General features: G+C 41.2%; 2 protein-coding genes across 4 annotated transcripts in view; both read left to right on the plus strand.

The window, feature by feature from the left end:
- The first annotated feature begins 428 nt into the window (after positions 1 to 428).
- LOC124641134 (thialysine N-epsilon-acetyltransferase-like) lies at positions 429 to 9,437 on the plus strand. Of its 3 annotated transcripts, XM_047179130.1 has the most exons (5): positions 453 to 582; positions 2,530 to 2,571; positions 2,932 to 2,983; positions 5,185 to 5,333; positions 8,346 to 8,850. In XM_047179130.1, the coding sequence occupies exons 4-5, from the start codon at positions 5,291 to 5,293 to the stop codon at positions 8,732 to 8,734; spliced, it is 432 nt and encodes a 143-aa protein (XP_047035086.1). In that variant the 5' UTR covers positions 453 to 582; positions 2,530 to 2,571; positions 2,932 to 2,983; positions 5,185 to 5,290; the 3' UTR covers positions 8,735 to 8,850. The 3 variants fall into 3 exon arrangements, with proteins under 3 accessions (XP_047035076.1, XP_047035086.1, XP_047035094.1); XM_047179138.1 differs by lacking the exon at positions 2,530 to 2,571 and having other exon boundaries at positions 521 to 582; XM_047179120.1 differs by lacking the exons at positions 2,530 to 2,571; positions 5,185 to 5,333 and having other exon boundaries at positions 429 to 582; positions 8,346 to 9,437.
- Positions 9,438 to 12,591: 3,154 nt separating this feature from the next.
- The window catches only part of LOC124643178, a 28,433-nt gene continuing 25,053 nt past the window's right edge, over positions 12,592 to 15,971 (plus strand). The window contains exon 1 of the mRNA XM_047182057.1: positions 12,592 to 12,741. The gene's annotated coding sequence lies outside the window, so the exon portion shown is untranslated. The remainder of the gene's footprint in view (positions 12,742 to 15,971) is intronic.

Genomic DNA, 15,971 nt, shown 5'->3' on the forward strand with positions numbered 1-15,971 from the left:
TATTTAATTGTCATCAGCTAGGAAAATAATGAAAAAGAAAATTCCTTATTAGTATAATTAAAGAATTCCAAAATTAGACTCTTTCCGTGGAATTTAGAAACTAAAAAAGAGAAACGAGCTTGTGACTAAGTAAAACCCGCCTGTATCGATCGACCATGAGGTTGAGCAATATTTGGCGCAATCGGTCCGTGGATGAGTGACCGCCTTGTCATGACGAGGTCTTCCGTCTTTCAGAAGGCACGATAACAGGTCATCTGTCATTTGATCATCTTTGGCAATCAGATGCCAGAGAGTCTTGCCGAGGTCGGATAGGCAGTCGCTCCATGTAAAACACTGGTAGATACGATGTTCTATTCTATAGTTGAAAGATTTTTAAAAATAAATGGGGTCTGTGGGAATTAGAGCTGGCAGCCCCGCTCTGAGAGCATGTTGTGAAATGTGGGCGCCGCGCTGAGTCAGTGAGGCAGCGGGCGGCGAGCGGACGACATGAGTGCGGTGGACGGCGGCGCGGGCGACGAGGGCCCGGTGACGGTGCGCGAGGCGACGCGCCACGACATGCAGCACGTGTTCGACATGATACAGGTGAGCCACTCCAACATGCTCCACCAGCGCGTCACCACTCTATGTAGGTATACACATTTACAACTTCACACACAGATGCATACTTTTCTTTGTATTCATATACTGTCACTGGAGTGTGTTCAGTTGTCACACTTTATGCATGCCTAGGACAGCTGTAACTAGGGTTGCCAACATTTCATCAGCAAAAATAGTATCCTCCAAAATAAGATACAAAAAATATTATTTATATTAAGACGAATAAATTAGTATGATTTTTAACCGACTTCCCAAAAAGGAGGAGGTTATCAATTCGGCCGGTATGTTTTTTTTTTTTTTTTTCTATGTATGTACATCGATTACTCCGAGGTTTATGGACCGATTTACGTGATTCTTTTTTTGTTCGACTCGGAATAGCTGCCAGTTGGTCCCATAGTCATCAGGTCAGGATCTGATGATGGAAACCCTGAGAAATCGAGGGCAACCTTCGAAAGTTGTAGGCATACATAGGGTAAAAACTTGATACTCAGGTGTACGCCTAAAAGCACTATTCAACAGTGAAGATTTGGAGCTGATCTGATGATGGAAACCAGAGAGGGTCGAGGGAACTCGACAACTGAATATGTAAACTACCTCGTGTTTGGGCTTAAATTATTTGTATTGACAAGACCTTTGCAACAGTGAAGGTTTGAAGCTGACCTGATGATGGAGACCAGAGAAAGTCGAGGGAACTCGACAACTGAATATGTAAAATACCTCGTATTTGGACTTATATTCTTTGTATTGATGAGAACTTCCCACTTGTATGGATAGTGACAACTATACGTATCACTGAAAAGCTTTAAATAAAAAACTTTTTTACAAAAAAATTAAACCGACTTCCCAAAACACTAAAAAGCAAAAAAAAAAAACTATTTTTAGGTGCATCGGCATAGAAGTCGGTGGCAAAATTAACTTAGTAACATCCATTAGACACCGAATTCTAGGCCGATGCACCTAAAAATAGTTTTTTTTTTGCTTTTTAGTGTTTTTGTATATATAATAAAAAGTAATTCTTTTAGACTTTACCACCATTACCAAACAAGGTCAAATCTGTTACAATATTTTGGGAAAGAAAACAAGTATAAAATGAGAACAAATGTGTTTTTATCATACGAGTGCTTTAGATAGAGATCAGCGCTGATCTGCCGCATTCAGCGCTGTTCCGCCGCGTTCTACGTTGAATATGGCGGAACAGCGCTGCACACGTATGGTTCTCAACTCCTTGTCGACAAGTTGCAACCTGCATAGCTCCTGGATAGATTTGATTTATTATTACATAATCATTATGCACGCAAGGATCGAGAGAGTTCGGACGTGTTTTAAAGTAATTCTAATTACCTCCAATATTTTTTCGAAATAAAATAATGGACGAAGAGAAACTTATATTTCTAGTGCAAAAATATTCTTAATTTTTTACGCTTATTTTTTTCTATGTCTTCTGCAAGTAACGAAACGACAAAAGTATCGCACATAGAACTGTCCATGTTGAGGGCACAATACTAATTGAGTAGCTGAGCCGTCTTCGCAGCATATTCAGCGCCGTACGTAGTAGATACAAGCATTTTAGCGGAGATAACACTCTTACGTCGCTGTACTAGGGATGGCGATTCTTTCCAAAAAAGATCGATTTTTAAATCGATTCGAATCAAGGTCTAATAAATCGATCCACAAAAAAATCGAGGTGAAAAGAATCGATTTTGCAAAAATCGATCTTTTTCGATTCGCATATTGAGTCTATGTTTTTAATACAAACACAAACCCATTTACTATTAAAGAGTTTTACTACTAAATCAAAGTAACAGGTAATAAAAAAGATATTTATTTCAGTTAGGTAGGTAGGTACATTAAAAAGTTATATATTTTTTTATATTTCCCAGTGCTTAATATCCAAGCTTTTTAAATTTAAATTACTTTTATCTATTGTTAAAGGGCAAAGGACATTAAGTACACATCCATCTATCGAGTTTTTGAGTAAGTTTTTGAGTGAGTTCATCCATCTGTCGAAACAGAAAAATCGAATCTCGATTTTAGAGGGTGAAATATCGATTCAATGGATCGATTCAGTACACAAGATCGATTTAAAAAATCGATTTTTTTGGTCTAAAAAATCGATTCTTCGATTAATCGATCTCAGATCGCCATCTCTACGCTGTACGCCGCTGATAGAAGTAGAATAAGTGTGACCAAAACCGTTCAGCGAAACGCGAATAGAGCTGAATAAGTGTGTGTAGTCCCTTAGTAGAACTCGGCTGCATCCGGTGGATGGAAGCTAAGCTCACATTTTGTAATAAAGATGAGCTAGTTGACAACGATGCGTGGTTGGTGTTGCAGGAGCTGGCGGAGTACGAGGGCATGCCGCGTGGGCCGCAGCTCAGCGTGCGCGGTGAGTGTGTCTGACTCCGAATACTCCCGACCTACGCCACTCTACTCCTTCCATTCTAATCATTTCCAACTGGCACCGGCATTCCATGGCTAGCCAGTTCCACCTCAAAACTCCAAACAGACGTGGGAGGCAATATGTTGCCGCCGATCGCACAGTGTCGTTTTTCGTTGAATTAGAGTAGACCCCCAGATCTGGCAACTGTAATTGTGTGTATATTAAATGATGTTTCTAATTGTATCTTGGACACCATTGTAACTTTACTAAAGGTTAAGGAAAACATCGTTAGGAAATCTGGACTCTGAAATCATCAATCTGCCTTGAGCAAATATGGTGGTTTACGACGCTAAATCCTTTTATGAAAAGAGGCCTGCGCCCTGCAGAGGGACATTAAAAACATTAAAAATGTTGATGATGTTAACAATAATTTCGATAGAATAGACTTAACCTGAACTTCATAATCAGATAGCAATTCTAACAAAGACTGAGGAAGTTTATTATAAAAAACAGCCAAGAGCGTGTCGGGCCGCGATCAGTGTAGAGCTCCACAGTTTCCCAAGTATAGCCCATTCCGATTCCAATCCTATTAACTCAGAAAAAAAAAAAATCGGTAAAAAAAACTTTTAAGTTAAACGGTTTTATCTTATGTGTACTGAAAACTAGAAAATAAAAAAATAGTTACTTACCTGTCAACCTACGTAGGTGGTCCCGGTCATATTAAACTAAAATAAAAACGTGGGGCCCATTAACTATTGCTGTAGTACTTTCTTCTAGAGGTATATAGTTCGGCCATTCAGAGAATGCGTTCCTGACACGTCGCGATTGAACTGACGACGTAACTACATTCATTGATTATTGATATAATAATGTTGTTTTAATGCTCCTCAATTGTTAAAACGGTAAACAACCAGCAAAAATATTTTTATCGTAACTGCAACGCCATTGCAAAGTTACGTCGTCAGTTCAATCGCGACGTGTCAGGAACGCATTCTCTGAATGGCCGAACTATAATAGGTGTGGATTGCATCGACTTACTATAATCGTAACTGGAGATTTTGACAATCAATAAATCAGCCGTAGCGGCTTCACCAGCGAACGCCGAGCTCACGATCTACCAAAGTATAAAGATATGCTTTGCCATAGGTAGGATTTCACAGGGGCCCCACGTTTTTATTTTAGTTTAATATGACAGGTAAGTAACTATTTTTTTATTTTCTAGTTTTCAGTACACATAAGATAAAACCGTTTAACTTAAAAGTTTTTTTTACCGATTTTTTATTTTCTAGTTTTTAGTATTTAATGAAAATGCCTACCGAATATTCCTCATTCTATCTAATTCATTTAGTGCATCATTATTACACGGTCTCTTACCTGAAAATTTATTACAATCCAATTCCTCAATACATAGCCCTTCCAGATACTTTTTTTTGTAACAACCCCAAAAATCATCACATGACCTCTCCTGCTGTGGGTCAGCAGCGGTGAGGGAGTGCCAGACTCTTGACTAAAAATCGTTTTGTTCCGTCGTAGGCCTTTTATGTACCAGGGCCGCGGTAACTCTTTCGAACAATCTCGCAGCCCAGGCAGGCCTTGGCCCTGTTGGGCCCCGCTGGAGTTACTGACAGTTTTCTACTTGTGAAGCCCTTTCATTTGATACCCATATTGGTGGGATTGATAAAAAATTGTTATCAGGCATTTGGTAGCAGCGGCCATCTTAGATTTCAATTTTGCATAGTAAATTGTATTCTACTTGTTGAGACCTTTCATTTAATACCCATGTTGATGGGATTTATAAAACCTACGTTGTCCGCCATTTTGTAGCGGCCGCCATCTTGGATTTCAATTTTTTATAGTACATTGTATTCTGCTTGTTGAGCCCTTTCATTTGATACCCATATTGATGGGATTGATAAAATCTACGTTATCCGCCATTTTGTGCCGGCGGCCATATTGGATTTACAATGTTATTGATATTACTATATTGTATTGTCATCGGAATTAAAGGTGTATACAAAATTTCAGATTAATCGGTTGACAGGAAGAGGGTGAAATTTGAATTACTAAATTTGACCCAAGAATGAATAAAACAAACGGGGTGAGCTAAATAAAACCGTTTAAAAACAGCCAGCGAAGCAGCCCAATGTACAGTGACGTTCAGTGATTTTCTTTAAAATTCATTGCATTTCCTTAAAATTCGGCATCAGACGTTTGACACCGGCTTCCCACGGTGCGTATTATCGCGGACGGACGCGGACCAGCTCGGACGACGCACCGTGGGAAGGATCTCGTCCGTGGTAGCAGAGGACGTCTATGGCGGTGCGCCGGTATCCGTCGCGAGGCGGTAACTTCAAAGGTGCGGACAGGGATTTTATGTCATTCGTTAATTTTCTGCCGTGATCCCACTGCTATGTGTGTGTGACAAAACACAAAATAAATAACTTTAGATATAACATATCTAATTCAAATGTTAATGTTAGTGTATATACTTACATTAACATTTGAATGTCATAACATCCACCAGCGCCGTGATTTCTTTTTACTTTTACTAGTTAATACAATACATAATTTAGTAGTTGTTAATTAACACCACAGCCGCGACTGCAGCGACGGAACGTTCTCTTTCATTTTGCATTTTGAAATGAAGTTATCGAAAGATCTGCACAGACGTTGCCGTCCGTGAACGTCGGCTGTGCGTGATGATCCGCAGAATCGCGGACCGTGGGAAGTAGCCTTGAGATATTTGATTTCACCGAACCGATGAATTGTGATGCCACAGCAAGAATACAAACTTTAAAAAAGATCAGGCGCAGGACCGACGTGGGATATACCTACTTGTTCTCCGATGCATGGCTGTATCAATCATCAACTTTTCGGCTTCGGACTACTTTGTGTCAGTTTCCAATACCCAAAAAGCCAAGATCGTCGGGCCGAAATAGCCCGACGATTTGTGCACAACAGCAACAGCACAAAATCTGCTCTGGGTTATAAAGTACTAGCTTTTGCCCGCGTCTTCGTTCGCGTGGAATAGTGACTTCCGGCAGATTTTTGGTTTGGCCAATAGATGGCGCTATATGTCCGGAAAAAATTTTATTTATATTTTTTTGTAATAAAAACTATCCTATGTCCTTTCTTAACAAACTACACACAAATTGGTTCAGTAGTTTAGGCGTGAAGAAAAGACAGACAGATAGACAGAAAGAGTTACTTTCACATAGGTATACAGGAATGAATTTTAAGCAGTGCACAACTCACAATTGTCAATTTACACACAACAAACAACAAAGAACAATGTCAGGTTTCGGCCCACCCAATCAACTTTTAAAACTAAATTCTTACGGACACAAAGTTCTTTACTACAACAATTTAAATATAAAATACTTACTTGTTATAAAATATTTAATTGTTATCTAGAACTTTTCAAAAAAATCATTTTAATAAGTAATTATTTTGTTTATCGAGTTCAGGTTTTTTGTTTTAATAATTTGGAATAATTTGGTTTTGAGAAGTTCAATGCAAAAGTGGAAAACATAGAAAAGCTTCTGACATTAAACTACACAAAAAACTGTAAGAATTTTCACTGTACATGAAATATTTTTATTGAGCCTAAGTTACTATGGACGTCTGACATTGTTCTTTTGTCACAAGTGTCAATTTTATGACAACTCATGATGCAGATGCATCATCAGTAAAAAAATAAAATAACCGCTAAAATCAGCAAAATATGGATATAGTTATAGGCACGGATATTGAGCCCTGACCTTCACCTGCGCAGAAGCGATTTATTGGTTTATTGCCTTATGTGTACAGTGCGGAAAACGATCCCCACTCTTCCGCCGAGAGCTCAATATCCGTGCCGATAACTATACTAACTATTCTTTCGCGCTTAGAGCAGCGCGTGTTGTATCTTTCTTTATTATGTGTGTGTACAAAAATTTGTAAATAAATAAATAATATACCTATTGTAGGTCTTGAGATATTGACGTCAGAAAATCGCTATTTTTACTATACACTCACTGACTGACTGACTGACTCACTCATCAAAAACCTAGACCACGCGCGCTTGGCGGACACACTGCCGTGTGTCTAGATGATTTTTGTATAGTTATTTTGATTTCCAGTTTTGTTTTTGTGTTAGATTTAAGTTAAATTTTATTATTTTTGTATATGTGTAGGTATTGTGGACACAACTATCGAATTGGTATTACACTGTAATGATAGTGTGTATGTTTTTAAATAAATAAATAAAGGGAACAAATATAATGACCACCATAAAATGCTTTGATACCCTAAGTTTTGCAACCAGAAATATCTACTGAACACCAGAAAAATAAAGTCTAAAAATGTAATAGTACCAGCTATTTTAGTCACGACTTCACTTTAAATTGTATTCGACCACCAAATTTAGTAAATGATCACCAACTCTTGACGACCAAATTAATGTATTATTTTTGCCTAAATAAGTCACTGTGATTGCCATAAAATGTAGGCTTATTACCAAATAAAGTATTATGATGCCGTATTAAGTTATGTGTCCGGCTTGCAATGCATGCGTGAGTGTCAGTATGACGAGTGACAGGGGAAAATGGAAGAAAATGACATATTGCGCCGACGCCAAGTAAAATTGGGAACAGGGCAGGAGAAAGAAGAAGAAGAATGTGTTTCTCAATACACTCTTATCGCACTGTTTAGAGGCATGCAATAGACAATTTTCCACGCTAGTGCAGGAAAAGGGTCCCCATAATGTTATTACATTTATTTTATCAGGCCGAACTTATTTTTTTGGAGTCAGTTTACTTAAACAGGATAGCAAGATGTAAAAACTTTTTTGATGATCATTTACTACTTTTGGTGATCATTTACTACTTTTGGGATAACAATGATTTTTTTGGACTCATTTTGCTTAAATAGGATAGCAGAATTTAAAAACTTTGGTTATAATCTGACTTTAAAATGGTGGTTTAATTTTGGTGATCATTTACTATTTTTGGCTTACGCATGATTTATTTTGGAGTAATTTCACTTAAATAGGATAGCAAAGTGTTAAAACTTTGGTGATAGTTTTACATTAAAATGTGAGTTTCATTTTGGTGATCATTTACTATTTTTGTCTGCTGTTTGTTACTATATCTGGTGATCAGTTAAACATAAGCCATAAATAAATAACATCCAAACATTTCACCCATACTCCTTTGTAAAATAAAATCAATCTAGATTCATATAGACGTATCATCAGCAAACAATACTACATCACAACAATTTTAAATATAATGGCAAGTCATTAATGTATACTAAAACGTTAAAGTACCTACTATATTAGATGATGAACCACTAGGAGATATGACTTAGCAAGATGTTCACGTTGCAGACCTGATCGAGGACGGGTTCGAGTCGCAGCCGGCGTGGTTCTTCGTGCTGGTGGCGGAGTGCGGCGGCCAGGTGGTGGGGCACGCGCTGTGCAACCGCGCGTACTCGTCGTGGACGCGGCGCGCCTTCTACGTGGAGGACCTGTTCGTGCGCGAGAGCGCGCGGCGCCGCGGCGTGGGGCGATGCCTGCTGCGCGAGCTGTGCCGCCGCGCGCTGCGCGAGGGCGTGCACCGCGTGGACTGGCACGTGCTGCAGGACAACGCGGCCGCGCTCGCCTTCTACGCGGGGCTGGGCGCGCGCGACCTGCGCGTCACCGAGGGCCGCGCCGCGCTGCGCCTCGACCGCCCGCACATCGAGCGCCTGGCCACCTCCGACGACGCTCCGCACTGACGCCTCAATATCGTATTGGGAGATCAATTAATTGACTTCTTTTCGTGAGTTAGATGATGCAATGCGCTCTGTTAACCTCTAATTTAAGCGTACGTTATTAAAATCGCATACAAATATGTTACATTTTTATCTAAAGGGAATGGGCAGGAGAGGGCAAATAACTAAATCTAGTTCATCCGCTTGATCAATATATTGTAAATAAGTAAGATAGTTACTAGAAGATTTAAGCTAGTACTGTACTGTACCTACAGTAAGAATGAGTTCTTAGTAAGTATAGAGATTGTAAAATTTTGTAAATGGAGAACGGAATCAAAAGTAAGGGTGCTTACATAAAGAAACAGGTTGCCGGTACAGACAGACCTGTGCGGGTAGGTACCGATCAGTGCAGGTATAATATTTCAATACAATCCTATTGACTCACTTATAAAGAAACAGGTTACCTGTTTACCTGTTTCTTTAGAATATTATACCTGCACTGATCGGTACCTACCCGTACAGGTTTGTCTGTACCGGTAACCTGTTTCTTTATGTAATCACCCTAAGAAGGTACATTACAGTGGCGATAGATTGCTGGTGCTGCATTTTGTTTTAGTATTTCTTAAACAATTTGTATTAATGTATAATACCATACTACCTATTATGAATTATCATTGTAACATATTGTATAAAAAATATATATTTTATTACACGTTGTATTTTGAAACCATTTGTTTAAATTTCATTAAGGCACTCAAAAAACAGGTGAAAACAAATCTATTGCGCATCTATTACTAGCTGTTCCATGCGGTTTCACCCGCGTCCCTGGAAAAGTTCCTCCCGTGCCCAGCGCAGATACTAAGTAGTGAATGAATTATTAAAATCAGTTCAGGGAGCCTATTCGATACAAACAAACAATTAAATCTTAATATAGCAGTTATTTTTAATGGCTTGATATTTCACCATGATGCAGTAAAATCCAAACTCATTATTCTGCACCAGCTCCCGTGGAAACTACTTTCCGAACCCGAATAAAAAATATAGCCTGGGACTCGTTTCTGCTAATTTTACTTAAGCGACATACGATTCACATCCGACTCACGCAATCAGGGCCCGATTCTCCTAAGTTAATAATGCCAAAATCGAATAGAAATTGAATCGCAATATGATCCATATCGGGCATTCTGGGGCCCGATTCTCCTAAGTTAATAATGTCAAAATCGAGTAGAAATCGAATCGCAATAGCAGTTTTAACCATATCGGGCATTCTGCTACTAATAAAAGACCAATCGCATTCGATTGACATTTGATTGGTGTGCGATTGGTCTGCTATTTTGGTGATTTTGGTCCATACCGTAGTTTGCTGTACAATCATTTTGCAATCGTAAATCATTTGCAGACAAAATGATTCATTATTGAATGACAGAAAAGGATAAAAACGTTTATTTCAAAGAAAAAATAGCGGAATGCCACATACGCTTCAATCGTAATCGAGTCGGGATCGGATCTCAGTCGAATCGAGTCGAACGTGAATCGTATTAGGAGAATCGCGGCCCTGCTACTAAATATAAGACCAATCGTATTCCAACTAGGGCATGCAATTTCGGTAAAACAAAAATTACCGGTAAAAATTCGGTAATAAAAATATTTTTACCGGTAAACCGGTAAAACGGTAATTTTTGTAATTTTTTTAAAATGTGATATTATAACAATAAGATTGGGTAGTCTTAAAGCAAAAACTAAATAAATATGCAAAGTATAAGGTGGTAAACGTTTTTTGTGTCGTGGGCCGTAACAAAAAACATGTCAGTACTATCCGTACGCGATGTCGCCGACAAAATGCAAGAAAAACGGCTGCGATGGTAGGGACATGTAAAAAGGAGTGACACCTGAGGACATCGGCAGTGTGAATGTGATACTCAATCTCAATATACCCGGTAAAAGGCGCAAAGGCAGGCCGAAACCGTGGTGGTTGAGTGTCGTAATGAATGACATGAAAATCTGCGAACTCGAAGAGGAAGATGTCTATTTAGGAGGATAGAGCGAAGTGGAAGAAGGAAGATACGGAAAGCCGACCCCGTCACAAGACGGGATAAACGCTAAGAATTACCGTAAAAAATATATTTTTCATTGAAGGGAAAGCCCTTTTTTATGGTAAATCATCAAATGACAGACTCTTTCTGTCTAAAACCCATGTTTTTTAGTAGGTGTTTTATGGACCAGGGTAGCGGTAACTCTTTCGAACAATCCCGCGGCCCCGGCAGGCCTTGGCCCTGCTGGGCCCCACTGGGTTTGCTGACATCTCCCTGAGGAGCCTGTGGAACAACGCGCGCCGCTAACACGTGTCTGTTGTCTATGCAGACGGTGGAACGATGAGCCACCCGAACTCACCGCCCACAGACCGACGCCTACGGTGGCCGGGAGTCGTTTCTCGACCCTTGGCGCCCGTGGTGTCTTCCTGGTCCACTACAGCGGCTGGGATGAGAGGTGCTACTCGCAGTCGCTCCGCCGTCTCCTTCTCGAGCATGACTGCTTCGCAGAAGGGGCGACGGCTTCCCATTCCCTCTAGCTCCGGACCATGGCTTGAACCAGGGAAGGACGCGAAAGGTCGCCGCTGCCTATTGCCTCGACGACAACACCGCGGTACCCTTCCCAGGCAGGGCACACCTGGACTGTGTGCTCCACCGTGTCCTCAGAGCTGTCCGCATGGTGGTGAAGTAAAAGCCCTTGCTCAGTAAGGTCACAGAGTAGGTAAAATAAGCAATAAACATTTGTACCTTGTATGAGCTGACAGCTATGAGGAAAAACAGAATAACCGAATGAATACAATTTGTTTAGATTTTATAAATTAAGATGAGAAAGAAGATTTGTATCTAACCTAGAGATAGTTAAGGACACACAAGTTTACTTTTCTAAAAAACAGCAACTTTAACACTCTTACAATACGTAATGTATGCAACATTACATTATATTCAGGCTACATAACAAGGATTTGACGTTAAATGAACAATTGCTATATTCTATCAGAAAAACGTAAAAACCGGTAAATTACCGGTTTCATATTATTTTTACCGGTAATTTAAAACTCGCAAAAATGGGCGATTTACCGGTAAAAACGAAACCGGTTAACCGGTATTGCATGCCCTAATTCCAACGACATTCGATTGGTTTGCGATTGATCTGCCATTTTGGTGTTTTTGGTCTATACGGTAGTTTGCTCTACAATCACATTCCGCTATTTTTTCTTTTAAATAAATGGTTTTATCCTTTTCTGTGATTCAATAATGAATCATAATATTTCTGCAAATGATTTACGATTGCAATATGATTGTAGAGCAAACTACCGTATAGAATGGCAAACCAATGAAATGTCATTGGAATACGATTGGTCTTATATTAGTAGGTAGCAGAATTCCCGCTAAGGTTAAAACTGCTATTGCGATTCAATTTTTATTCAGTTTTGACATCAACTTAGCAGAATCGGGTCCCTGCTAAGTAGCTTTCATCTGTAGTTGTACCCTAAACCTATGAATGACTGGACAAAGATATGCCAAAAGTTGTAAAGTCGCAGAATATGTAGATGTAGGTACATTCGGTCTTGGTACTTGTTCTTGGAAATTCTAATGAAGACAAATACAGTGCTAAAAGCGAGTGTAAACCATAGTATTCAGTGTGAGTCGTTACTTATTGTTACAGCAGTGTATTATTGACGAGGAATAGAGGACATGATGATATCGCTTTGTTCCGTTTGATCCCTTGGCTCCGTGAAGCACTGTGTTTGTGCCGGAGGCTGGGCCAGGATCGTTAGACGCGGCGCGGCGGCGGCGTCGCGGCGGCGGCGGCCCGCGCAGGCGCGCGGCGCGGCCCGGCCGGGAGTGCGGCTGCCCGCGCCGAGCGGGAACATCGCGCGCCCGACGCCGCCGCGCGCCTGCCGGCACGTGTCAAGCCCTCATATTCCGACACATACGTGCGTGTTTACGGACAATGTGGATTCTACTAATAATCGGTGCTGCTTAGCGGGTTTTGCTAAAGTAAGTTCAATGCCGGTTTTAAAATACCCTAGAGTGTAGGTGCAAAGTTTGTGTTTCATATCGAGAGATTTAAGCCTGTTTTTACCAAAAAATAAAACATCTAAGTTATTAAGTGATCACCACGAGTAAACCTAACTTTATACGCAAGTTTGGCTGGTTATATACCGGGCTATCATCATGTTCCTCTGGCAGTTGATCAGTCACAGGCTCGTGTGGAACAAGCCACCCCTAACTCGTCTCATCCCTTGTGTCATATCGGCATACTCGTACAGCAGTTAGTGTGACTGCTGTGTTATACAAGAATTAGTCGTGTCATTATTTTACCTTCATTTACTGAGTGCGCGATTACGGCTAAATAGTTTTGCTACGAAAAAGAGTAGGTAGCAGGCTGTTGCTACGATTATTATTTATTCGATATTTTATCAAATTAATCCCACATTCACGGAGAGAATTATCAAAACTAGCTTTGGTAAAGCGAAACTCTGCAAATAGCTGTACTGCCAAGATGTTTGTAGTGGTTTCACCCGCGTACACGGAGAACTACTCTACATACCCGAGTAAAGCATATTCTATGAAACACGTAAATATTTGGCTTTCTAGTTGTAAAATAATAGTGAAGTTTCAAAAATGGATAGACAGATTACCAACATCGCAAACTTTACCTGGTCAAGTATCCATAGTATGTTTATTGTCGTTGCCTCTTCATTATATCTTTATGATTAAATCAATTAGCACTCAAATAGTGTAATCAACTTAACAAACCACTTTAAACAATGTCGGACATCAAACGAACCATGTTATCGTAGACGGGCTTGTTGTGCCGAACCACTTCACATTGTGTGAGACAGGCAGCCGCACTAGCACGGCAGCACGCGCAGCGCTCAGCGCGCGGCAGCCGCACACTGAGAACATCACGTCGCTGATTCAAGGCCAAGCTTTGATATATTTACTTAGTACAAGTCTTAATCTGTGATCACACCGCACCAACACCTAGTACTTAAAAATTGCCTAAGTACAGGTAATGTAAAACATAAGCAGACAATAAGAATTCATCGTACAGTAAGATATTCATTAGTTAAGACGAGTACTAGGCTTTACATATGTTTAAATAGTGTATTGAATACAAGGAAGACTTAGGTATTAGTTACTTTTACATATAGTTCTGTTTTGTTTGCCTCGTCTACTAACCTACCACCACCTGACGAGCTGCCAGTCGGAGCACTGGCAAGCCCAACATCACATTGCTCGCATTGCGTGAGAATGTTAGGAAGATAGGTAAATATCAAAACATATTGTGATCACTACTGATCACCGAGCTTATTCCTCTCCAAGTTATCTTCCATCCCACCGTTAGTCAATGGTTCGACGGCTCTGGAAAATGACCAGAAACATTTTCAACCGACTTGCAAGAAGGAACAAAGATTTCTTGAAGAAACCTGGTATTTTAGGGTTCCGTACCCAAATGGTAAAACGGGACCCTATTGTTTTCGCTCTACTGTCCGTCCGTCCGTCCGTCTGTCACCAGGCTGTATCTCATGAACCGTGATAGAGAACTGAAATTTTCACAGATGATGTATTTTTGTTGTTCATACAACAGACGTGATTTTTTTGTCCGTTTTATAAATAATGGTACGGAACCCTTCGTGCGCGAATCCGACTCGCAATTGGCCGGTTCTTTTTTTTAATTCTTGCCCTAACATGAAACGCGCCTTGTCATGCGATCCTAAGCAGTTTTTTTTTTATCATGGGGAAAATCCTCATGGACTACCTTCCACCTGGGGTCGGTGGAGGGGGTGTGACGGACTCTTACCGGCTAAAAACCCACCCAGTGTTGCCTTCTATTACCTATTGTCGAGGGCACGGGTATTGTCAAAGCATTCTTCCGCACCCCCGACAGGTATTTGGCCCGCCAGATGTTCAAAGGCGGGCCCCGTCACCCTCTGTGGCCGTCACCCAGCGGCCACAGCAAGCTCCACTAAGAGAGGCGCGCGCAACATAACGTCACCGTCTCGAGGCCTGTTTCTGATCGGGCGACAGACGCCCCTAGTCTGTCGCCCGCAGACCGCGCCTTATGGTGGCCGGAGATCAGCCACCCTGCGACGCCCACCACGTCTGCTGCGGGCGGGGAGAGAGGCAGCAGTTTCTCTCTCCCTTTTCACCCTTCTTCGCTGCCGACCATGCAGGACACGACAGCCGGCAGCGAAAGACTTCTCGCAGCATCTACTGCTGCCGCTAGATCTATGCGCTGCGTTGCCCGTGCTGGGCACTCCACCAACGTGTGCAGCGCCGAGTCCTCGCTGCAGATGCAACGGAGGTGGCATTCGGGCGTGGGCTCCCGGCCTATGCGACACAGGAACTTTCCGAAACACCCGTGTCCGGTAAGAACCTGCGTCAGCCGGAAGCTGCGGGCGCCGTGGCGTCTCTCCAGCCACTCCTTTAGGATGGGCCTTATTGCTGCGATAGTGGCGTGCCCTACCGTGGGTCGAGCAACTTGTGTTGCGGCTTGACTGACTTCTTACCGCTGTTACTATTATAATTACTTCTTATTAATTAATTTTGCTATTATTGTTTTTTACCATTGTTTTTTCTTTATTTCCCAGTTTATTTCCTCACCTTGTTTAATTGTACTTGTAAAGCTATGCACATCAAATTATTATTCACCATAGACAATTACTTGTACTAATTAAGTATTATTTTTAGTTATTTTTCTCGGTGGCTTTTTTTATTTAATTTGAACTGGTGTCCGATGTTGTCTCGGAGCTAGTAATACTCACAGTATAGCCAGATAGGTATACACGCAGGTCAGTTCGATGTTGTCTCGGAGCTAGTCACACTCACAGTATAGCCAGGTAGGTATACACGCAGGTCAGTTCGATGTAATCTCGGAGCTAGTCACACTCACAGTACAGCCAGGTAGGTATACACGCAGGTCAGTTCGATGTTGTCTCGGAGCTAGTCACACTCACAGTATAGCCAGGTAGGTATACACGCAGGTCAGTTCGATGTTGTCTCGGAGCTAGTAATACTCACAGTATAGCCAGGTAGGTATACACGCAGGTCAGTTCGATGTTGTCTCGGAGCTAGTAACACTCACAGTATAGCCAGGTAGGTATACACACAGGTCAGTTCGATGTTGTCTCGGAGCTAGTAACACTCACAGTATAGCCAGGTAGGTATACACGCAGGTCAGTTCGATGTTGTCTCGGAGCTCAGTATAGCCAGGTAGGTAT

Source organism: Helicoverpa zea, chromosome 2 (assembly GCF_022581195.2).
Source record: "Helicoverpa zea isolate HzStark_Cry1AcR chromosome 2, ilHelZeax1.1, whole genome shotgun sequence".
NCBI lineage: Eukaryota > Metazoa > Arthropoda > Insecta > Lepidoptera > Noctuidae > Helicoverpa > Helicoverpa zea.

What these genes read in the sequence shown, in the direction of transcription:
- LOC124641134 (XM_047179120.1), top strand. Translation starts at nt 487, where the DNA reads ATGAGTGCGGTGGACGGCGGCGCGGGCGACGAGGGCCCGGTGACGGTG. An exon ending in ACGTGTTCGACATGATACAG is followed by an intron (nt 583 to 2,931) that starts GTGAGCCACTCC and finishes TTGGTGTTGCAG; the next exon opens with GAGCTGGCGGAGTACGAGGG. An exon ending in GCCGCAGCTCAGCGTGCGCG is followed by an intron (nt 2,984 to 8,345) that starts GTGAGTGTGTCT and finishes TTCACGTTGCAG; the next exon opens with ACCTGATCGAGGACGGGTTC.